This window comes from Erinaceus europaeus, chromosome 1 (genome assembly GCF_950295315.1).
Source record: "Erinaceus europaeus chromosome 1, mEriEur2.1, whole genome shotgun sequence".
Taxonomy (NCBI): domain Eukaryota; kingdom Metazoa; phylum Chordata; class Mammalia; order Eulipotyphla; family Erinaceidae; genus Erinaceus; species Erinaceus europaeus.
Window position 1 is genome coordinate 109,171,767 of NC_080162.1, and position 23,523 is coordinate 109,195,289.

The window sequence follows — 23,523 nt, forward strand, 5'->3', positions numbered from 1 at the left end:
TTTTCTTGTACTTGATCTCTTTCATATTGCTACTCCTTGGCAAATTAATCTGAGAGGATTAATTTGATGCTAAATTCATCAAGATAACAAAAAAAGGAGTCAAAATAGAGCATATTCAAATGTGTTTGAAGTGAAATGCTTTTATTTCTACAACAAAGCTTTCATCTTTCCTTCCTAGATTCATTCTATCTGTTCAAGCACCAGTATAACTCATAGCCACTACCATTGTGTATGAATCAAATACAAACTTTTTAGACAATGAAAAAAAAAATGTTGCTGCTTTTGAAGACAAAGACCACTAGGTCCTTGTGGTAAGAAAACAGTGAAGTCCAGAGAACTTCCTTCACAGAAAAAGGAAATGAGAAATGGAAAAAGTGGTTAGGAGATGTCAGTAACCAATTACATTGCTGAAAATGCCAAACAAAAATGTGAGTAAAGGGAGTCAGGCTGTAGTACAGCGGGCTAAGTGCAGGTGGCACAAAGCACAAAAACCGGCATAAGGATCCCGGTTCCAACCCCAGCTCCCCACCTACAGGGGAGTCGCTTCACAGGTGGTGAAGCAGGTCTGCAGGTGTCTATCTTTCTCTCCTCCTCTCTGTCTTCCCCTCCCTCTCTCCATTTCTCTCTGTCCTATCCAACAACAACAACAACAACAATAACTATAACAATAAAACAACAAGGGCAACAAAAGGGAAAAAATAAATAAAATAAATATAAAAAAAAGTTTTAAAAAATGTGAGTAAAGCAATAATCTGCAGTAGCTGGAGTAGTACTTCAGAGTCTGAAAGTTGGAGCAGTGGTTCTTCAGGCAGATGGCAGTGATTCCACACCAGAGATTTTTCAAAATTGACTGAAGTAAAGCAAAGTGATTCACCATCTATATTAAGATCCAATCTCTAAGAAAACTATCCTCATTCAGAACAGTGCACATTTGCGTGGAATGCCACCAAATCACCACCAGTTAATATTCATTCATTCATTCATTCATTTTCACCACCAGGATTATTGTTGGAGTTCAGTGCCTGCAGGACTTCCCATTTCCTGGCAGCCATTTCTTTGCCTTTAGATGTAGGGGGTGAAAGACAGAGAGGCAAGAGAGTCAACAAAGGAGAACCTCTGTAGCATAGTTTTACGGTCATGGCCGGTGCACCGCTATGTTCCATCGCTGGGGAGCCAGAGACGACCCGAATTGCCCCTGCGGCTACAGACAGACTATGACCCACATAGTCAATGACTGCCACCTCTCCAGATTCAAAGGAGGTCTCGAAACTACATCAGGCTCAACCTGACGCTGTTGACTGGCTACGGAAGAAGGGCAAACGCTAGAAGAACACTACTCCTGAAGCGTCCCCGCTGCAGGTGCTGCCATCTGGTGGCCAGGAGCTTGACTCAGAATCTTGCCCACAGCAGCAAGTCTGCTCTGACAAGCCACCTCCCAGTTCCTCACATTTAATCATTGATATTCAAAACACTTACTGGTTGTAAAAAGCATTTCATCTTTACAAATCCTACCTCCTTCCAGAGATTCTAAACAATCTTTGAATAGCTAGACTAAAATGTATCAATCTGAAGATAATGACACAATGTTATTAAGAATCTGAACTACTCTCTGCCCTGATCCAGCTTTCTGGTCCTATTTCCAACTCTGATACCATCTCCTCAGACAATACTTTCAGTCCACCTGCATATTAGCTATCAGGCTCAGGCAAAACTTACTAAAGTCATGGGCCCCTTAGAATATACCTAAAATAGACTTCCTATCTTCTTCCAAAATGGAGACCCCAAATCTCATCTGCGATATTCTTGCCTTCAGGTTCCTAGTTATTAAATGATTTGTTCTTTTTTATATCTTAATGCATTTCAGCAACCAAGTTACAGATGCTACCATGACACCAACCTCACTTGCCTGGGCAGACAACCTCATAAATGAATCTCCACAGAGCCCTACCCCACAGGGAAAGATAAAAACAGGCTGGGAGTATGGATCCATGTGTCAACACCCACGTCCAGTGGAGAAGCAACTACAGAAGCCAGACCTCTCACCTTCTGCACCCCATAATGATCCTGGGTCCATACTCCCAGAGAGATAAAGAACAGGAAAGCTTCCAATGGAGGGGATGGGATACAGAACTCTAGTGGTGGGAATTGTACCCCTCTTATCCTACAGTCTTGTTGATCATTATTAAATCAATTAAAAAAAAAAGAATATGAGTGTAGTAGTCTTGGAGATGGCACAGTGGATAAAGCATTGAACTTTCAAGCATGAAGTCCCAAGTTCAATCCCTAGCAGCACATGTACCAGAGTGATGTCTGGTTCTTTGTTTCTGTGTCCTTCTATCTTTCCCATTAACAAATAAATAAAATCTTTTTTTAAAAAAAGAATCTGAATGTCAAGTTTCTATGAAGAAGAGCATAAACATCAAGAGTGCAGATACCTGGAAAAGTTTAGGCAAGCCGGTGAAAGTCTTGGGCATACCAAGATGCTTTGGGCAACCCTTCCACCAATTCAGAAAAGTAGTAATATAAAAGTAAAAGCTCAAACACAGGCAAATTACAGAAATATCTGTGATGGAATACAACGAAACCAAATTTATTTCAAGATATCAGGTAATGGTGACTTCATTCTAGAATCATTTTCGAATAGGCTACAAAGCAAGAACCTTGAAGAAGAGCAAAGAGAATATCAGTAGTAACTAGAAACTCAAGATAAAGGCAATTTCTGGCTTCTCAAAGATCACACTTGAGTATGGAAGGGCAAGCAAGAATTATGACAGTGTTTGAAAACAGCTTGCTTAAAATTCAGTTTTTAGGTTAATCATCAAGATAAAATGGAATGCTAGAAAGGATTTAAATGTATATGGTAAAGTGACTTGCTCTCCACCATCACTGGTCATCTCCATCAGGAACAACATCATAAACCCTCTTGTGGACCTCTACAGGGTCTTGCCCTCAGTATAGAACAACAATGGTAGGGAAGCTGGGTCAACCTACGCAGTCACTGGTCCTGTGACCATGGACTAAGAGCTCAGACTGACAGGGACTCAGAGGTGACACAGCTTCCTGTGCTAAATATGAATAGACATGGGTCCCAGGTCAGATTGATGGGGTAAGCAGTTAATGGTATTTATATACTTTACTCATGTTTGGGAGTTACTCTCTGCCCTAATCCAGTTTTCTAGCCCTATTCTCATATCTGACACCATCTTCCCAAATAACATTTTTAGTCCACTTGCATGTTAGCTATCAGACTCAGGCAAAAATTACTAAAGTCATGAGCCCCTTGGATCACACCTAAAATAGACTTCCTAGATTTTTCCCACATGAAGACCCCTAATTACATCTGCTCTATTCCTACCTTTGGGTTCCTGTTTATTAAATAATTTATCCTGCTTCACATCTTACTGCCTTTCAGCCACCAAGCTGCAGATGCTACCATGATCCCATCCTGGATTCCCTGGGCAGATGACTTCACCAATGTGTCCTGGAACCTCACCTCTCCTGAGCCCTGCCCCACTAGGGAAAGACAGAAACAGGCTGGGGCTATGGATCGACTTGCCAATGTCCACATCTAGTGGAGATGCAATTACAGAAGCCAAAACTTTCACCTTCTGCACCCCATAAAGAATTTTGGTTCATACTCCCAAAGAAGCTTCCGATGGAGGAGATGGGACACGGAACTTTGCTGGTGGGAACTGTATGGAATTATACTTCTGTTATCTTACAATCTTTTTAATAATTATTAAATCACTAATTTAAAAAGTAATAAGAAAGCAATAGATAATAGATAGATAGATAGATAGATAGATAGATAGATAGATAGATAGATAGATAGATAGATAGATAATGGTACGCAAAAAGCACAAAGTGGGGCTCAAGCCTCTGACTATAATTATCCACTGAACTCTTCCTGTCACCTAGTGGAGAAAAGGGAGTAGGGCTCCATCAACAGTGTGGTGGTTGCCTAGTAACGGAGGCAGTCCGGGGCGTGGCCCGAAGAGGAGGTCCCAGACTAAAAGATGAGGGAGGGAAGTGTCTTAAACAACCCCGCTTTCTATTGGCTGCAGTACTCTCAGCCATCGTCACGAACCAATGAGAAGCTACGCGTTCGTGATGTCAGACGCTATACTACCCCGCCCACCCACGCTGCAGGGACGCGCGGCTAGCTGCAGTGGAAACCCAGCTTGGGGTCTTGCAGCCCATGTGCACCTCGCGACACCTGCTACTACAGGTGGTCTTCCTGATAGTGCGCGATGGCGTCCGGCCTCAACCCTCTTTCTCCCCGTCAGGGACAGTGCCCACCCTTTCGGACCAAGGGCCAGGATCGCGAGGCGGGGCCGTTCAGCCTCCCTCAGAGTGGCCTGGAACCCCCAGGGCTGTTCCTGGGTTCTCTACGATGCAACCTTCTGTCACGACCCCTTCGGGACCTGGGGACGGAACCGCGGACCTCTTTCCAGGTACGGGTGGAGATTACTGATTGCAATCTAAAACAGCGGGGGAGTTCTGATGTGGAGGAAGGAGTTCATTCGTTGTGGGTTTTTGTTGTGTTTTCATAGTCTTACCCATCTGTACCTGTGACTTGATTCCTCGTGCCTGCGATATCAATTGCTGCTGCGACAAGGACTGCTATCTCCTCCATCCAAGGACAGTCTTCTCCTTCTGCCTCCCGGGCAGCGTGAGGTGAGCTGTGGTGCTCAGGTTGCATCCTAACAAGGACCAGGACCCTAGGCTAGGTAATTTTTGGAAGCAGTTACACTTCATGTTAGACACTCCTACGAAATGCCAAGAAGTGTAATCATATTCGTTTTTTTCCAAAGGTGGTGTTTCTCTTTCCCTGTCCAACAGAAGAGGATCTGCATTTATCTGACCACTCATTGCCCTTGGAGTCGGTCCTCTCTGGCATCTTGTGTGCGGAGGCATCTTACTCTGGATGCCTCACCTAGCCCTCGTCTTACCAATATAACTATTCTCCCTCCTTACTCCTCACAGATCTTCAAGCTGGGTGTGTGTGGACAACTCTCTTATCTTCAGGAGTAATTCTCCCTTTCCTTCAAGAGTTTTCATGGATTCAAATGGAGTTAAGCAGTTTTGTGTTCATGTGAACAACTGTGAGTAGAAACACACGGGGTGTTCTTCGTCTTTTTTTTTTGCCCCCGGACCACTGTTAAACAGAGATGATTAGTGTTCTAGTAAAAGAAAAAATATATATTTTTCCATCTTTCTTTACATAATGTACTTATTTATTTATTTCAATAAAGATGTAGGGTGTTCTTAATGTCTAATATTTGTTTATTTATTGACTTTTTCTCTGGCCTTTTTATTTTCCTCTTCCTTTGTAAACTTTTTGTCCTAAGACTATACTTTCAGGGATCATTTCTATAGTATGTAAACTTTTTGTCCTTTAAATATCTGTCATCCACCCTCTCTCTCTTTCTCTTACTAGTGGGCATTTGCTGTGCTTTATGCTCTATTCACTATAGATTAGAAAGTCTATAGAGAACTTCAATTTCAGACATCCCTTTTTGCTCAGATAATTACAGATGGCATCAGTTGCTTACAGTTTTCTGGGAGGCATTCACTGATTCCCCAGTGACATATCAAGGGCACCAAATAACACTTGAAAGAATGTCTTTGGCGAGTGAATCTACATCTACCTATTTCTATTTCATGAAGTAACACTGTTGGAGAAAGAGAATTAAATTGAGGTCTCAGTCCTGCTATTTACTTACCAACTGCACTGACACAGAAAAATCCCATGGCTTCTCCAGGCTTGTTTCTACAACTGCAGTGAAATCACTAGGCCTGGATGTGAACATCTTCTGTATCTGTAAAATGAGATAAAATGAGAAGTGACTATTATTAAAACTTTAAAATACATCTAGAAATTCTCTGGTGATGGATATATATATATATATATATATATATATATATATATATATATATATATATGGCTAATACATCTTTATATGTGTGCATACATAGATATATATGAGGCTAATACATCTTTTTTAAGTGCTGAGGAAGCAAAATAATGCCTTCTCATAAAACAGACTTAAATGTTCCTCACATCCTGAAAGTTAGCTCACCCTAATTTCATCTAACTTTTAGGAAAAAAAAAAACCCTGCAAAATTAGGTTTACTTCAGAAAACAGTATTTAGTTCCCAAACTGAATTTAGAAACAGATATAAGTAACCCTGTGGCATTTGGGTTGTGAGAAGGTAAAGGGAGAAAGGCAAATTCTCTGTCTTAAAGCTGCAGCGAGGTGGGTCCAGGTGACATACCTGGATAGATTACACATGGGTTCAAGCCCCAGTCTCCACATGTAGGGGGAAGCTTCATGAGTGGCGAAGCAGTGCTGCAGGTGTGTCTCCCCCACCTTCACTCTTCCCTCGCACCCTTTAGCAAAGAAAAACAAACAAATAAAAACGGCCACCAGGAGAAATGAAGTCATGCATGCACCAAACCAAGCCATAACCCTGGTGGCAAAATGTACATATAAATACATACACAAATGTAATAAAACTGTAGGCCAGGGAGATTGCATGATGGCTATGCAAAAAGACTTTCATGGTCGGAGGGTAGATAGCATAATGGTTATGCAAAGATACTCTTGTGCCTGAGGCTCCAAAGTCCCAGGTTCAATCCCCTGCGCCATCATAAGTCAGACCTGAGCAGTCCTCTGGTATAAGAAAGAAAGAAAGAGAGAAAGAAAGAAAGAAAGAAAGAAAGAAAGAAAGACTTTCATGCCTGAGGCATAAAAGTTATTTGCATAATCATGTTACCTCCCCTGCCCTAAGAAATACATATATTTGTAAAAATCCTTTGCATTTACTCTTAAATTTAAATTTAAGTAAATTTAAATACTGTGTATATAACATGCTTTGATTAAAAATATACATTTTTTAAGATTGTTACTCAAGGTGGTAGAGGTAGTCCATAGGGTGGAGTGTATTCTGTATTTATGATTCAGATTTGAGCGCTAGCACCACATGGGAATGCTAGCGCATCAACGGAACATTCTAATATTATTGTGTCTGTCCTTTTCCAGTTCTCTCTCTGCATCTCTCTGTGAGAATGAAAATGTTGACCCACAGCAGTGAAATCTTGCATATGTGAGACCACACTACACACACACACACACTGTTACTTGAAGGGTTGGAGATGTAGCTCAGTGGTAGAGTGCAAGGGCCATGGTTTGATATGCCAGATTATTTTTAAGTAAATAGTGAGTTTTTGTTTGTTTGTTTGTTTTTGTTCTTTTATCAGAACTTTATTTATTTCTAGCAAAATTAAACTATTTCCAGAAGCCCCTAAAGGTCAATGCAACCAACTTCCAAGCCTTGGCTGCACAGTTTGGAGGTGAATCATGGTCTTCAACGCTCCAACCCCAGTCATCGCTACCTTTTTACAGGGTGAGTCTTTTTTTTTTCTTTTTTTTTTTTTTTCCTTTGCTGGTGGAGTTCAGTCCAATCTTACTGTGAAGAAATTTCTGCTATCCTTTGTCCAGGCTGGGGATCCCATTCTGACTTACTTCCCCAAGTGGTCTGTGTTGAGCTTGCTGAGGCAACCTGCAGGAGTTGGACCTGGAGGGCTCTGTACTGATAGCAACCCTGCAGGTGAGTCCAGAGCAGAAATGCCTACCTTTTGTTCAACTTAGTACAAGTTTCCTTATTCACTACTACCTCTTATGAAACAGACTTTAATGATTCATCATTTAAGAGTTGATGAATAGTAGTATAAACTATTCAATTTTGGTAGTACAGTTTCACAACTCTTTATGTGCATTCAGTACATCTGTCATCAAAGTTCTAGTACTATCATGCTATCAAAACATTCCTTTCCAAAAATAGCCCAATAAAAACGTGGGCTAGAGAACTAGACAGCTGTCTAAAGAAGAGAGATGCATGGCCCACAGACACATGAAGAAATGCTCCATCTCACTTATCACTAGAGAAATGCAAATTAAAATTACACTGAGATACTATCTCACACCTAAGAGAATGGCTTCCATCAACAAACCAGGAAACAGCAGGTGTTTCAGAAAGGTTGTGGAGAAAAGGGAACTCTGCTACACTCCTGGAGGGAATGCAAACTGGTGCAGCCCCTTTGGAAGACTGTCTGAAGAGTCCTTAAACAAAATAAAAATGGAATTATCTTATGATCCATCAACCACTCTTAGGCATTTATCCAGTGGACACTCAAAACACTAACTTTAGAAGGGCTATATGCACACCTCTGTTCATAGATGCATTATTCACAATAGCCAGAGTGAAAGCAGCCTAAATACCCATCATCAGAAGACTGGCTAAAGAAGTTATGGGATATATAATCCATGGAATACTACTCTGCAATCAAAAAAAAAAAAAGATGAGATTTTGTCCTTTGGGACAAAATGGATGGAACTAGAGGTGGTTGATAATGTTTAGTGAAAGAAATAAAAAGATGAAAAACAACTACCAAATGGTTTCACTCATATGTGGAATCTAGAGATCTAATTTACATGAACTTGCCAAAAAAAAAAAAAATCCAAAGAACAGAAGCAAGCAAAGTGTTTGTAAGACTTAAGAGAACTCTGGTGATTATCTAATGGGGGTGGGATGGTGAGGATATGGAACTCTACATTGTATCTTAAAACCTTGTAACAAACTATTAATAAGAAATATATATATATATTTATATATTTCTACCCATTCCTCCTCTCCCTCTGATAACCAATTTTTTGCTTAAAAGCTATTTATCACTCCTTTAATTCATTATGTCTAAGGTTTCCTGGAGACTAGAAGTACAACCTGTGTTCGTTTCTTTAAGGACCTAGCCAAGAGCTGTACCTTAGACCCAGCCCTCAATGCTGCATCTTACTATAACTTCATAGTTTTAAAGGTAGGTATGCCTTCTTTCTCCCACTGAGGATTTAAAATACCTCTATACCTGTTGGGCTTTAGCAAAAACAAGGAACTAGAAGTCAGAATGTGTCGGGCTAGCTTCACGGGTGGGAGAGAGACGACCAGGGACTCATGGCTGAGTGGGACGCAGTTCAGTCTTTATTGATGAGGAATGCAGTGCAAGCTATCTAATCTAATCTCTCTTCATTAGAAAGCCCTGTCCTTTATATCTCCTGAGGCAGAAGTATCAGGTCAGAAGAGGATGTACGAAGCATAGGGGGTGGGGAGAAGGAAAAGCTCTGGAACCAGTGAGGATTAAAATGTGGAAAACAGGATGTGACTAGGAGAGGGGGCGGAGTGGAAAAAGAGATCAAATCAGTGGGGATTAAACCAGTGCGAACAAAACAATGATTATGTAAATAGACTACAGCGTCAAGCAATGCAACAGAAGGGGTCTTAGAAGCAGACCAACAAGAATGTACAAGAGCTACATAAAAGGCTGAGGACCTGGGAACCCTGTCATCTGAAAAAGATGAAAGAATTATGAATACTAAGCCATATTTTCACCCTCTTCACGAGTGAAATTGACATGGGGGGGTGCTATTATCTCATCAAAGCTTCTTGCTATTTAGTAGAGCTCTGCTCACGTAGGGCAGAACATCTACTAAAACATCTTAGTCCATCCATCTACTGACATTTTAGCACAAGCTCTGACAGAAGAAGCTAGTCACTTGAATATGTTAAGAGTCCCTCGTAAACAAACCGGTGGCAAGTCACATGCTTCTGGTTAATTTTTCTATAAGGCTATGCACACTCACATTCCTGCTGTTCTCTTATTCTAGGTCCCAAGAGGTAGTACTGATCAACAGGACATGAAGGTAGGATACTGCTTATTAGGAATAAGGAGGAGAATATTGGGTCTCTTTGCATCTGAGGAAATTTCAGTCTAGATTGTAATCATGAAAGAAAATGCAGTGTGGGTGACGGGACAGTTGCATACCAGGTTAAGCACACATAGTACGATGTACAAGGACCAGTGAAAGGATCCCAGTTTGAGCCACTGGCTCTCCACCTGTAGAGGGGTCACTTCACAAGCGGTGGGTCTGCAGGTATCTATCTTTCTCTTCCCCTCTCTATCTTCCCCATCTCTCTCAATTTCTCTCTGTCCTGCCCAACAACAATAACAAAATGGGGGAAAAAATGGCCACCAGGAGTAGTGGATTCATATTACAGGAGCCGAACCCCAAAAAGAAAAAGAAAAGAAAAGGCAGTGTGCTGGAGCACTAGGAGATAGTTTATCTGGTAAGACACACACTTTACAATGTACAAGGACGTGGATTCAGCCTCTAGGTAACACATGGGAGCACTGCTGCTGCTGTCTTTTTTCTTTCTTTCTTTCTTTCTTTCTTTCTTTCTATTTTACTTGAAAGAACAGAAGTAAATTGAGGGGTTGAGGAAGAGCAAGAGGGAGAGATAGAAAGATGGATACTTACAGAGCTCTGCTTTACTGCTCATGAAGGAAATGGGACTCAAACCCGGTTCTTGTACATGGTAATATGTACACTCAACTGGGTGCACCACTGCCAGCACCCTCTCAAGTAAATTCTTTTTTTTTTTTTATTTAAGAAAGGATAAATTAACAAAACCATAGGGTAGGAGGGGTACAACTCCACACAATTCCCACCACCCAATCTCCATATCCCACCCCTCTCCCCTGATAGCTTTCCCATTCTCTATCCCTCTGGGAGCATCGACCCAGGGTCATTGTGGGTTGCAGAAGGTAGAAGGTCTGGCTTCTGTAATTGCTTCCCCGCTGAACATGGATGTTGACTGGTCGTTCCATACTCCCAGTCTGCCTCTCTCTTTCCCTATTAGGGTGTGTCTCTGGGGAAGCGGAGCTCCAGGACACATTGGTGGTCAAGTAAATTTTATATGGTTACAAGCATTATATAGAATGACTCATAAGGTGTTTGATAAGTCTGGGAAACTTTTGGTTAAATAAAGTTAAACATGAACTTATTGGAGTCTTTAATATATTAGAGAACTTTCTTAATCTCTATAAAGCAACATCAAATATGGCATCAAATATATATAACTATGAAACCCTTATATCTAATAGAATTGATGTTCTGTGAAATATTTAAAAATACAGCTTTAAAATGATATTTGAATTTAAGTTGTCATTTGGCAAGAGAGAGAAAAGTGGTGAAGAAAAGAGAAATAACTCATTTCAGGTCTATATGTAGCTAAAAAGAAAATTCTGCTTTCTATCTTGATGTGTTTCCCTTGCTGGTTCCAGGTTCCTGTTACACTCCTTGCACAGGCTGAATCTCCTCTGTTGACTGGAAACACCTGTCAGAATGTCGTTTCTCAGGTAGGGATGCAAACCTTGGGTTCTGGACTGATTCATACTATCAACCAAACCAACAGTGCTTTAGCTGATACTAAGTACTAGATCAACCCCATTTGTGCAGCCTGCAACTTAACAAGTTTCACGTTCTTCCATCCTATTTCATCTCTTTCTATTGCTATGACTATTCCATGACTGTATGCCCAAACATAAAGATTATTTCTTACTTTTTTTTTTCTTGGCACAGTCTGCTATGGTTCTTACTGGCCAATCAAACTTTCTTCTGTTATAACAAAGTCATTATCTGAAAATCTGAAATAGACTAGCCAACTTTTCCCCCCTTCTATTCTTTCCTAATCAACCCAGTGAAGTAAGAGTTATAAAATACCATTTTACAGACTGGTCTTCAACTACTAATGACTTCCATTCTATTTTTATACACCTGTAGACACTGGGAGAGTCAAGTCAACCAGGTTTCCATTCTATATGCACCTCTACCTAAGCTTTTATCCGCATTTCTCTACTCACAATCAAAACCTAGTTTTTCTTATGATCTACCTACTGGAGCTATCCAGGCTCTTCAAATTTGATTTTTTCTTCCCTTAAAACCTTTCCCATAAATTCATCTCTCCCATGAAACTTTTCAAAGCACTATATCCACTTTCTTTTTTTTCATATGTAAATATAATATGAACTTAACTTTTTCTTATTGTTTTTGTGTTTGGCACTTTAAATTTATGTCTTCAGTTTCCCTCATTCAATTTTTTTAATTGAGATATAATCGCCATTGTATTCATTTTAGGCATACAACACAGTAATTTAATATATGTCAAGATTGCATAATGGACTAAAAAAGACTTTGTCAGTGGTTCACCACTGCTTGAGGGAAAAAAAGATTGCATAATGATTATCAGAATAGGCTCAGCTAACGTCTGTCACCACACATAATTAAAACATTTTCTTGTGATTAGAACTTCCAAGAACTCCATTAGAAATGCTCAAATAGGGGTACCCAGTTAAGCACACATAGTACTAAGTACAATGACCACACAAAGATCTGGGTTCCAGCCCCCACTCCCCACCTGCAGGGTGGAAGCTTCACAAGCAGTGAAGCAGTTCTGTGTCTGTCTTTCTCCCTATCTCCTCCTCCTCCTCTCTGTTCTAGCCAATAAAATGGAAAAAATGGCTGCCATGAGCAGTAGATTCGTATTGCCAGCACCAAACCCCAGCAGTAACCCCTAGAGGCAAAAAAAAAATACTCAAACATAAAACACCATGTTGTTAACTGTCATCACCTTGCTGTATCTTCACTCAGTTATAGTCAAGCCTTTAAAGACAGACAGTCTCTTTCAAATATAATTGGCCCATGGGGATATAGCTCAGTGGTAGGGCATTTGACTGCAAATATAATTGGCCCACTACATAAATGTTAATTGATTCTCCTTTTGTATTTCAGGTCATCTATGAGATAAAGACCAACGGAACTTTTGGAATCCAAAATGTCTTTGTCAGTTTTGGACAAATCAACCTGACTGTGGAGCCAGGCACCTCCTTAAAGCAACATTTCATCATTCGCTTCAGGGTTAGGGCTCTTCCCCTATAAGGACCTGAGAGGGGAAGAAAACTGGCTTAGAAATAGATTATCTGTTTTTTTTCCCAGGGTTATCACTGGAGCTCATTGCTGGCACTACACATCCACTGCTCCTGGTGGCCGTTTTTTCCATTTTATTGGATAGGACAGAGAAATTGAGAAAGAAGGGGGAGATAGAGAAGGAGAGAGACAGAGAGACACCTGCAGACCTGCTTCACCGCTTGTGAAATGACCCCTCTGCAGGTGGGGAGACAGGGACTTGAACTGGATCCTTGAGCAGGTCCTTGCAGTTCATACTATGTGCACTTAACTGGGTGCACCACTGCCTGCCCCTGATTCTCTGCTTCTTGAACACATGAAATAGAACAAGAATATGAAAGTCTAGTTCTGTCAGCTGAGGCCTTAACATTTAGTTTTGCATCATTTAACTATAGGTGATAGGGATTCAGTGTTCATTCATTAACATTTCCTGAGGATCTAGCTTTTAGGAAAGCAGGACTCTTTCCTCTTGAGTAGTCCTTTCTGAATTGTAAACTCAACATACCACATGATTTCTTTAGCTGGCTTTTCTCCTATTTCTAACATTCAACATCTTATTGACTTCTACCTATTCTAAACTTCTAGTCTTGATTACCACCTTTTAACTTCCTGTTACTCTTCTCTCCTTTTTTTAAACCCAGCATAGTCTGGTTTCTTCTCAGGGGATTAACCAAGTCCTATGTTTCTCAAGAGTCCATCTCTGGAATAGAAATATATTCCTAAATTGACTTGACATTTTTCTAGTTTCAGCCAGGCTGAACACAGTCATAAATTATTAAGCTTTGAGAAGCAAGCTTGAGGGATTATTAGTAGCACTATTGTAAACACTGGGAAAATGACAGGGTGAACTTGCATTTGTGACAGAAGCATTGGAGTTGGGATTTTTTGCAGAATGCTCCACTATGGGAGGAAGCTGGGTTTTTTAGTGCAGCTGATTTGCTGCACTGCCCTGAGGAAGGGTATGAAGCCAGGAAGTATCAGTAGAAGGTGGGAGATCATGATTTCCTGCAGGACTGACTTCTCATCACTCTCTATAGGCTTTTCAGCAAAGTACAGCTACTTCTCCTGCTGGTCCTAGAAGTGGGAATCCTGGCTATATTGTTGGGAAGCCACTATTGACTCTAACTGGTAATGGAAGTCACACGGTATCCTTTTTTTTTGGAGCTAGATGGCATAATCTATTTTATTACTGTTTTTCCAACTTCACTATCACTTTATTAAGAGAATGCTGATTGACAGGACTCTTGTTGTCACAAAAGTACATTCCCACATAAGTCCATCTCACCCTCTGCCAAACTGTCCTGCTTCACCAGAGGAATTTAGATCCCCAACTTCTCCTTAGCTCTCCTCCCCACTCCCTCCTAAGCCCCCAGAGATTGGCTATCATAAACTATAGACTGTTGCAGTTTCTCCCTCTATTTTCTTTGATCTTGGCCTGGTGGCCTTAGCTTGCAATCTAATAAGAAAATCTGTAACTGCTGATCTTTTTTTTTTTTTTTCTCATTACCAGCAGGCTCATCAGTGGAGTTTGGTGCCAGCACGTGGAATCCACTGCTCCCAGTAGCCAATTCTTTCTTTTCTTTCTTTTTTTTTCCCCCCACCCTATTTTATTGGATAAGACAGAGAGAAACGGGGGGCGGGGTAGAGAGGGAGAGAGAAAAAAGAGAGACACTTGCAGACCTGCTTCACCACTCTTGAAGCATCCCCACTGCAAGTAGGGAATGAGGATTCAAACCTGGGTCCTTATTCACTTAACCAGATGCACCAGCATCCAGCCCCCAACAGCTGAACTTTTAAGGTTTCCAATTCTGAGTGTCTCCCATACTCCACTTTTAGGAATTCAGAACTTCTTTCACCAAACCATTAATATACTATGTTCTCAAATGTTGACCCTACCAAAGCCTTTATTTATTTATTTATTTATTTATTTATTTATTTATTTATTTTTCTGTCACCAAGGTTATCACTGAGGCTTGGAACCTATACCATATGATTCCACTGTTCCCAGTGGCCTTTTTTTTTTTTTTCCCTTTTTCTGTTTTGTAATAGAGACAGAAATAGGGAGAAAGAAGAAAAGATACCTGAAGCACTGTCCACAGCTCAAGAGGCTTCCACTTGTAAGGTGGGAACTAACAAATTCAACCTGGGTCCTAAAACATGGTAACTTGTGTACTCTGCCAGGAGCACCACCTCCCTCCCAGCCCATCCAGCCAGGGCTTGTCAAAGGCAGACTGGACAAAAGTGAGAATTATGACTGAGATATTTATATGTTGGCAGATTAAATACTTTTTGAAAAAACAATGATTATGTGTATTTTTAATTACTAGGGGGAAAACATCAATTTGAAAATAAAATAAAAATCAGGATAGAGAGACAATAAAGATCTAAATGATTCCAGCCAGTGTGATCTGTTAGAATCTCCTTGACCATTGCTTTCTACCTCAGATGACCCTGTTGCAAAGCCAGGGTGATGGAGCTTGTTCTATTAAAAGACATGAAGTACAATTTGGAGTAAATGCAGTATCTGGATGCAAACTTAGGTAATTCTTTGCTTCTATATCATTTCCTAAAATTTCATCTCTGGGGGCTGAGTGGTGGCACACCTGGTTGAGCACACGTTACAGTGCGCAGGGACCCGGATTCAAGTGTCCAGTCCCCCCTGCGGGGGCAAAGCTTCGAAAGTGGTGAAGCAGGCCTGTAGGTATCTCTGTCTCTCTTCCTCTCTATCTCCTCCTTCCTTCTCAATTTCTGGCTGTCTCTATGCAATAAATAAAGACAATAAAAATGAATGAATAATTGAAAAAAATATCTCTTTAGGAAGAGTGGCATGGCAACGTTTGTATTTTGGAAGATAGTTCAAAGAATATTAACAGGGAACTGTCTCATGATTGAAATAATATGAATCTTGCTATCAGCTTTCTGAATATATATAACTTTTCTGTCCCTTTTAGCTAGTACGGATTACTTCCTTCAAAATACAGTAAGATTCCTAATGCTTATTAGTCGATTATTATGGTTACATTATTGCATTCACAGTGGACCCCAACCTCTTTGGTGTTTCATTTTCAGACTGAAAATGAGGGACTGCGGACTCTTGCAGCAGGAAATTTTTCAGACTCTTCACGGAATGCCCAGACCAGAACAGGTTGCCATCTTTGGTAATGCTGACCCAGCCCAGAAGCAAGAGTGGACCGAGATCCTTACTAAGAACTGCAGTGTTTCAGTAAGAAGGGAAATGCATGCTGACCAAGCAATCTACCTCTTTGCTTATAAATCATGGATATTAAAATTAAAACTAGCTTTGTTTCCACAGGCAGTATAGTTGTCAAAGAAGGAACATAATGTGGTTGTCATAAAAAGGAGAATATAAGGACTCTTGTCAGTACCTGAAGTAAATCTTTGAAAGCAGGTTTACACCTAACTTATTTACCTTACTTGGAGAAAAGATTGAACATAGAAAATCTAGACGTTGCTTTGTCCTTCAGCATCACATCTCAAATATACTGAATATTTGGTAGCACAAGATTCTTCTTTTATTATTAATTATTTTATTTTAGTAGATAGAGAAAAAGAGATACACAGAGGGGCCAAGCGGTGGCATACCTAGTTAAGCACACACTTCACAGTGTGCTAGGACCCAGGTTCAAGCACCTGGTCCCCACCTGCAGGGGGAAAGTGGTGAAGCAGAGCTGCAGGTGTCTCTCTGTCTCTTTCCTTCTATCTCCCCCTCTCCTCTCAATTTCTCTGTCTCTATCCAATAATATATATATTTAAGAGAGAAATACAAAAAGAAATATACAGAGAGGGGAGCCAGGCGGTAGCACAGTGGGTTAAGCGCCTGTGGCGCGAAGCGCAGGGACTGGCGTATGGATCCCGGTTCAAGCCCCTGGCTTCCCACCTGCAGGGGAGTCGCTTCACAGGCAGTGAAGCAGGTCTGCAGGTGTCTGTCTTTTTCTCCCCCTCTCTTCCTCTCCTCTCTCCATTTCTCTGTGTCCTATCCAACAACAACATCAATAACAACAATAACTACAACAACAATAAAAAACAACAAGGGCAACAAAAGGGAAACTAAATAATAAATAAATAAATATTAAAGTATTAAAAAAAGATACAGAGAGATCAGAGCACTGCTTGGTTCTGGTTTATGGTGGTACAGGGGATTGAACATGGGACTTTTGAGCTTCAGGCTTGAAAGTCTTTTTGCATAACCATTAAGCTATTTCCTGTCACATATTACTCATTCCATTTCCATGATGCTATCCTCATCCAGAAATGTCTGGTTTTACTTCTGGTATTTAATACTAGCTATGCACCACTCAGTACTTTTTAAAATATTAATTTATTTGGGAGTTGGGCAGTTGTGCAGCGGGTTGGGCGCACGTGGTACAAAGCACATGGACCAGAGTAAGGATCCCAGTTCGAGCCCCTGGCTCCCCACCTGCAGGGGAATCGCTTCATAGGCGGTGGAGCAGGTCTGCAGGTGTCTATCTTTCTCTCTCCCTCTCTGTCTTCCCCTCCTCTCTCCATTTCTCTCTGTCCTATCCAACAACGAAGACATCAATAACAACAATAATAACTACAACAACAAGGTCAACAAAAGGGAAAATAAATAAATATAGAAAATATATATTTAAAAATATATATTAATTTATTTATGAATTAAAGCGATAGGGAAAGAACCAGAACTTCACTCTGGCACATGCTATGCTGAGGATTGAACTTGGGACTTCACATTTGAGAGTCCAGTGTGTTATCCACTGCACCACCTCCCAGACTACAGTAGTTCCTTATAGTTGTTAGCGAGCGGAAATCAAACCACCATCCACGGCAAGGAAGCAAAAGATGTTTATTCACGAATTCGAATCCGGGCCGAGTGGTGACTGACGGCAGTCCACCAGCTCGACCCTGAACAAGGCTCAAACCACACAATTTATAGGAATTCAGACTACACTCAGGGAGGGGGAACACATCACCTTATCAGCCTATATCCAATAACATGCTATAGAAAACGCAAAATCCAATCATTTCAAACTCAGCAAAAGCATGATCCATTCAGAGCAAAGCATGAGCTAGTTCTAAACATCACACCATGAACCAAGCCAATAGGACCCGGCCAAAGTGGGGGTCACCACATTCTTTTGCCATCTGCTGGGACCACCCGGCCATCTGTTTGCAATTTTATCCGGCCATCTGCTGTAACTATTCGGTAACAGCATTCCTCAAACCCTATGCAAAGGCCCTAATAAGGCTTGCCAGATGCAGGGTCTTTCAAGCAGCTTGCAAAATAACTGATGGCCTTCACTGTTTAGGTCCTGTTTGTCAATGGGGAAAAGGACAGAGAATTTTCCATCTCACACTAAGCAGAAAAGCAACTACACTTAAAACTTTAAAACTACTGCATCTAACAATAATCATTGTTCATAGGGCCATGTTTTCCTAAGGTCTGCAGTAGTCATCTCCATGTCAGGATACATATTGATGTTTCAGAAGCCATGGCTATTTAATGTTGACTGAAAGGCAGTGAGCAATGATTCAGGCAGATGCTTCTTTACTCTTCTACAGGTTATGCATTGTACATCCTGCTGTATTGTTCCAGTGTCCCTGGAGATTCAGATATTGTGGGCATATATAGGCCTCCAGTCCAACCCACAGGCTCATGTGGCAGGAGCACGATTCCTATACCAGTGTCAGGTGAGTTATACCACATAAAAGACTACTAAGCCTTGTAAAACATGAGTTTCCTTAGCAACCCTTTCGTAACTAGAGCATTTGTTAACTTCTGAGAGTTGATTCATGCTACCAGCCAATGTATGGTTAGAGCGAGTCGACATAAGGATTCTCAAGTTTGTCTTTTCTGCCTGGTTATTGAGATTAGCTTGTCATGGTGAATATAATCTATAACCTTTTTTCCCCAGTTATTTATTTTTGGATAAAGCAAAGATAAATAGAGAGGGGAAGGGAGATAGGGAGAGAGGCAGAGACACTTGCAACACTGCTTCACAGCTCACAAAGCTTTCCCCCTGCAGGTGGGGACTGGGAGCTTGAGTCCAAGTCCTTACACACTGTAATATGTGTGCTCAGCTGGGTGCACCGCCACCTGGCCCTTCTTTTAATTTCCTAACTCCAACTATAGTGTAGGTTAATTTCTTTCTTTCTTTTTTTACCAGAGCACTAATCAGCTCTGGCTGTTATCTACCTGCCTCCTAGATTAATTTCTTTTACATTATCTACTGTCACTTCCATATTGTCTAATTCAACCACATTTCTGTATGTTCAGTGTGACAATAACACATTATAATTGCTTGCAGTTTCTGTTATATCTGAACTTCTTTGTAGTTATCAATTCTTAGTTGATTATACCTCCTTATAGTCAAGGACTCAGGTTTGAGCCACTGGCTCCTCACCTGCATGGGGGGATGCTTCACAAGAGGTGAAGCAGTCTGCAGATGTCAATTTTTCTACCTCTTTCCCTCTCTCTCTCACCCCCCCCCTTCGCAATTTCTCTGTGTCCTCTCCTATCAAGTGTAACTGAAATGGGCCAGGTGAGGGGGTAGGGGGAGAGAAGAAAGGAAATCAGGCAGGCAGGCGGAGCCTATTAACATAATGCATAATGAAATTGTAGTGGTCTGGGAGGTGGTACAATGGATAAAGTATTGGACTCGCAAGCATGAGGTCCTTAGTTCAATCTCCAGCAGCATATGTGTCAGAGTGATGTCTGGTTCTTTCCTCTCTCTCTCCTCCTGTCTTTCTCATTAATAAAATCTTTAAAAAAGAAAAGAAAAATTATATGTGTATGTAAATGATTGCACTGCAAAGGATTAACCCCCTCAACAACAACAACAACAGAATGAAATAAAACAGCAGAAAGAAAGAAAAAGAAAAAATGGCCACCTGGAGCAGTGGATTCATAGTGCCAACGATAACCCTGGTGGCCAAAAAAAAGAAAGAAGAAATTGGTTCTAAACTCCAGAAACCCCTAGTTCTTGGAGTCTGAGGGGCTACTGATACTCCTCCCTACTTGAGTTTGACACATATTAAAAAGAGTTGGGGGTGGGCAGTAACACAGTGGGGTAAGCTAAGTGCACATGGCGCAAAGTGCAAGGATTAAGGATCCCGGTTTGAGCCCTCAGCTCCCCACCATCAGGAGGGTCACTTCATAAGCAGTGAAACAGGTCTGCAGGTTATCTTTCTCTTTCCCCTCTGTCTTCCCCTCTTCTCTGGATTTCTCTCTGTCCTATCCAACAACAATAGCAATAACAACAGCAACAAGAACAAGGGCAACTAAATGGAGAAAATGGCTTCCAGGAGTAGTGGATTTATGGTGCAGGCACCAAGCCCCAGTGATAACCCTGGAGGCAAAAAAAAAAGTCAAGACAGAAAAATCAAAATAATAGTAACAGTGCTGAATAGTATTACTAGTAAATACTAAATACGTAGATAGGGATTGAGCTTGCTAGTGCAAATCTATGCTTTTTTTTTTCTTAATCTTTATTTATTTTGGATCGAGACAGAGAAATTGAGAGGGGAGGGAGAAATAGAGAAAAGGAGAAAGACAGAGAGACACCTGCAGCCCTGCTTTACCACCCATGAAATTTTCCCCCTGCTGATAGGGGCCGGGGCTTGAACCCAGGTCATTAAGCACTGTAATGTGTGTGCTTAACCAGGTGCACCACCGCCTGCTCCCCCCCAAAAAAAAACTATGCTTTTATATCCTGAAGCCACTACCTTAATTCTAATCACAGCCCTTTTGGGTATCATGGGATTACTAGAAGGCAGTTACATATTGCCTTCCACCTGAAGGCTGTGAAATGAGTCAGAGTAGCACATTAATTAAATCAACTCCTAGGCGATACTGAACCCAGTGCTGAAAATTTATCCCCTATTCTATTTCCCACTCTAAAATATTTCTACCCATCCCAGACAATATTGCTCAAAGGTGGCAGATAACATATAGCATCTGTCTGAAGGAAGAAAATGGGAAAAGAAAATCTTTATTTATAGTTCTACAAGGTAGTTATTGATTACCAAATTACCAGAAATTTCCCTGGAGAACACAAAGAACCAAGGGAATTTCAGATAAATGTGATTCCAGTCATCAAGCTACAACTATATCTACCAAAAGTTAGATCTATTGGATTTGAAACTTAAATTGGCTTGACAACATTCTCTCTGTAAAGAACTCCTGTTTAGCTGGCTAGAGGTATGGACTGATCTGCCAACACCCATGTCCAGCAGGAAAGCCAGAACTCCTACTTTCTGCACCACAAAATAATTTTGATCCATACTCCAGTGGGAGAGAAGTGATAGGAGGGAGAGGATAAGAGAGCTCTGAACTCCAGCTCCATCAGCACCCAGAGAGAGAGGAGGGAAAAGGGAGGAATATTTGGATGTAGTAATAGGGTTATGTGTGGCTTGGAGGGGAAGAGAGGACTGGACCTGGAGGAAAAAAAGTGCAACTATGTACAAAAGTAGACAGATAGTTGTAGAGATGACAGTTAACCCATGTCTGTAACCTTGGGAGAACTGCTGTGGTTTGCAATGGAGGGACTGGGGATTCAGAACTCTGGTGGTGGGAACAGTGTGGAATTATACCCCTGTTGACATGTAATTCCTTCCTAACCCCTTTATTTTGCCATGATACTTCTGATTTTTTTTCTGTAGCTTAAAGACTAAGAGTTGTCACTAGTACATGTATACTGTTCTATCAATGGGAACCTCTTAGGACCTAGGAGGGAGAGTTACTGAGCATGGAATAGCAGCAATACTGCCTTCTGGCTTTCGGGTTTTGTGCTTTTAGGTTTCTGGTTGGAGGAAGATTAGAGTCAATTTTTTATATTTGTTTATTCCCTTGTTGTTTATTGCTGTAGTTATTGTTGTTGTTATTGATGTCATCGTCGTTGGATAGGACAGAGAAAAATGTAGAGAAAAAGGGAAGACAGAGAGGGGAAGAGAAGGACAGACACCTGCAGACCTGCTTTGCCACCTGTGAAGCAACTCCCCTGAAGGTGGAGAGCCAAGGGCTTGAACTGGGATCCTTACACTGGTCCTTGTGCTTTGCGCCACCTGCACTTAACTGCTGCACTACCGCCCGACTCCCTTAGAGTCAGTTTTAAGTAGATGTAAATAGACACAGTTCTTGTGGCATGGACTGACACTTTGAAACAAAACAAAACAAACAAACATGTCTGGGGCCAGGAGATAGCTTACCCTATAGAGTACGTACTTTGCTGTGCACAAGGATCCATGATCAAGCTACAGCCCCACACAGGAGCTCCATGTATAGCATCACGGGAGCCCCATGAATAGTGAGTGGCTTGGTGCTAGGGTATCTCTGTTTCTATCTGTAATTGAAAAGGGATGGGTGAGCAATAGTGCAACAGGTTAAGCACATATGGTGCAAAGCGCAAGGACCAGCATAGGGATCCCAGTTCAAGCTCCCAGCTCCCCACTTGCAGGGGAGTCACTTCATAAGCAGTAAAGCAGGTCTCAATTTCTCTCAACTTCTCTCTGTCCTATCCAACAACAATGACAGCAATAACAACAACAAGTGCAACAAAAAGGAAATATAGCCTCTAGGAGCAGTGGATTCATAGTGCAGGCACCAAGCCCCAACAATAACCCTGGAGGCAAAAAAAAAAAAAATGTCTAATGGAATTGCATTTAAGTGCAGGGTCATGGCAGGCAAAAGCAAGTGTTTTGTGTTTCAGAAAAGGAAAAGTAAATGAAATCAATATTGGAAAAATGGGAAATGTCATTTAGAACAATTTTTTTTTTTACTTCCTTCATAGGTTAGCCAAGTTGGAGGGCAGTATGAATAGGGCCAACCACTGATCTCTGTCATGGATTTTTCTTCCTTCAGGATTTCCAGCAAGCACCAGAAATATCTTTGACAACTGCCGTGACTTTTGTGGACATTACCCAGAAACCAGAGCCACCAAGAGGTCAACCCAGAACAGAGTGGAAATTGCCATTTGATTTTTTCTTCCCCTTCAAAATGGCATTCAGCAGAGTAGACTCTCAAAAAGGCTCAGATTCTCCCGTTCTTATCCTTTGTCTCTTACTACTTGGGGTTCTCAAACTAGAGACTTAAGTAAACAAAAAAGCAGTAGCAGTGGATTTCAGTTTTCCCTATGGGAAGTTTTATGGTAGCCTGCCTACATTAGTCCTCCCCTGCTCATGACCAGAGGAGAGCACTTAGACTAACCAAACCAAATCAAAGGAACCTTCAGATATGAAAGAACTTCAGTTCAATAACAAGATCTTATGTATTAAAAACCAGGTGTACTTCAAGTTCTCAAGCAGAGAACCCTTCCTCCAGCTTGTCAAGCTGTGTTATGCCTGACTAAAGGTTTGCAAACTCTTCATTCATCTGCTTATGGAAACACTTAGAACCAGCATCAAAAAGAATATACTCGTGGTCCGGGAGGTGGCGCAGTGGATAAAGCATTGGACTCTGAAGCATGAGGTCCTGAGTTCAATCCCCAGAAGCACATGTGCCAGAGTGATGTCTGGCTCTTTCTCTCTCCTCCTATGTTTCTCATTAATAAATAAATAAAATCTTTAAAAAAAAAAAAAAAAAGAAAGAAAGAAAAGAATATACTCGGTGGGAGTCAGGCAATAGTGCAATAGGTTAAGCGCAGGTGGCACAAAGCTCAAGGACTGG

The 23,523-nt window shown here is 41.2% G+C and overlaps 1 protein-coding gene and 2 pseudogenes across 3 annotated transcripts; all 3 read left to right on the forward strand.

The window, feature by feature from the left end:
• The first annotated feature begins 385 nt into the window (after nt 1-385).
• Nucleotides 386-2,744, forward strand: LOC132541409 (bromodomain testis-specific protein-like; annotated as a pseudogene).
• Nucleotides 2,745-4,144: 1,400 nt separating this feature from the next.
• On the forward strand, nt 4,145-22,971 carry TCTN3 (tectonic family member 3). Of its 3 annotated transcripts, none has more exons than XM_060193124.1 (14): nt 4,145-4,454; nt 4,554-4,677; nt 4,987-5,105; nt 7,283-7,410; nt 7,506-7,614; nt 8,763-8,878; nt 9,723-9,758; nt 11,180-11,254; nt 12,687-12,812; nt 13,898-14,005; nt 15,306-15,400; nt 15,930-16,083; nt 18,423-18,551; nt 22,720-22,971. In XM_060193124.1, the coding sequence occupies exons 1-14, from the start codon at nt 4,199-4,201 to the stop codon at nt 22,948-22,950; spliced, it is 1,806 nt and encodes a 601-aa protein (XP_060049107.1). In that variant the 5' UTR covers nt 4,145-4,198; the 3' UTR covers nt 22,951-22,971. The 3 variants fall into 3 exon arrangements, with proteins under 3 accessions (XP_060049107.1, XP_060049127.1, XP_060049116.1); XM_060193144.1 differs by having other exon boundaries at nt 15,930-16,018; XM_060193133.1 differs by lacking the exon at nt 9,723-9,758.
• LOC132542630 (small nucleolar RNA U3) lies at nt 5,349-5,444 on the forward strand (annotated as a pseudogene).
• Nucleotides 22,972-23,523: the final 552 nt, after the last annotated feature.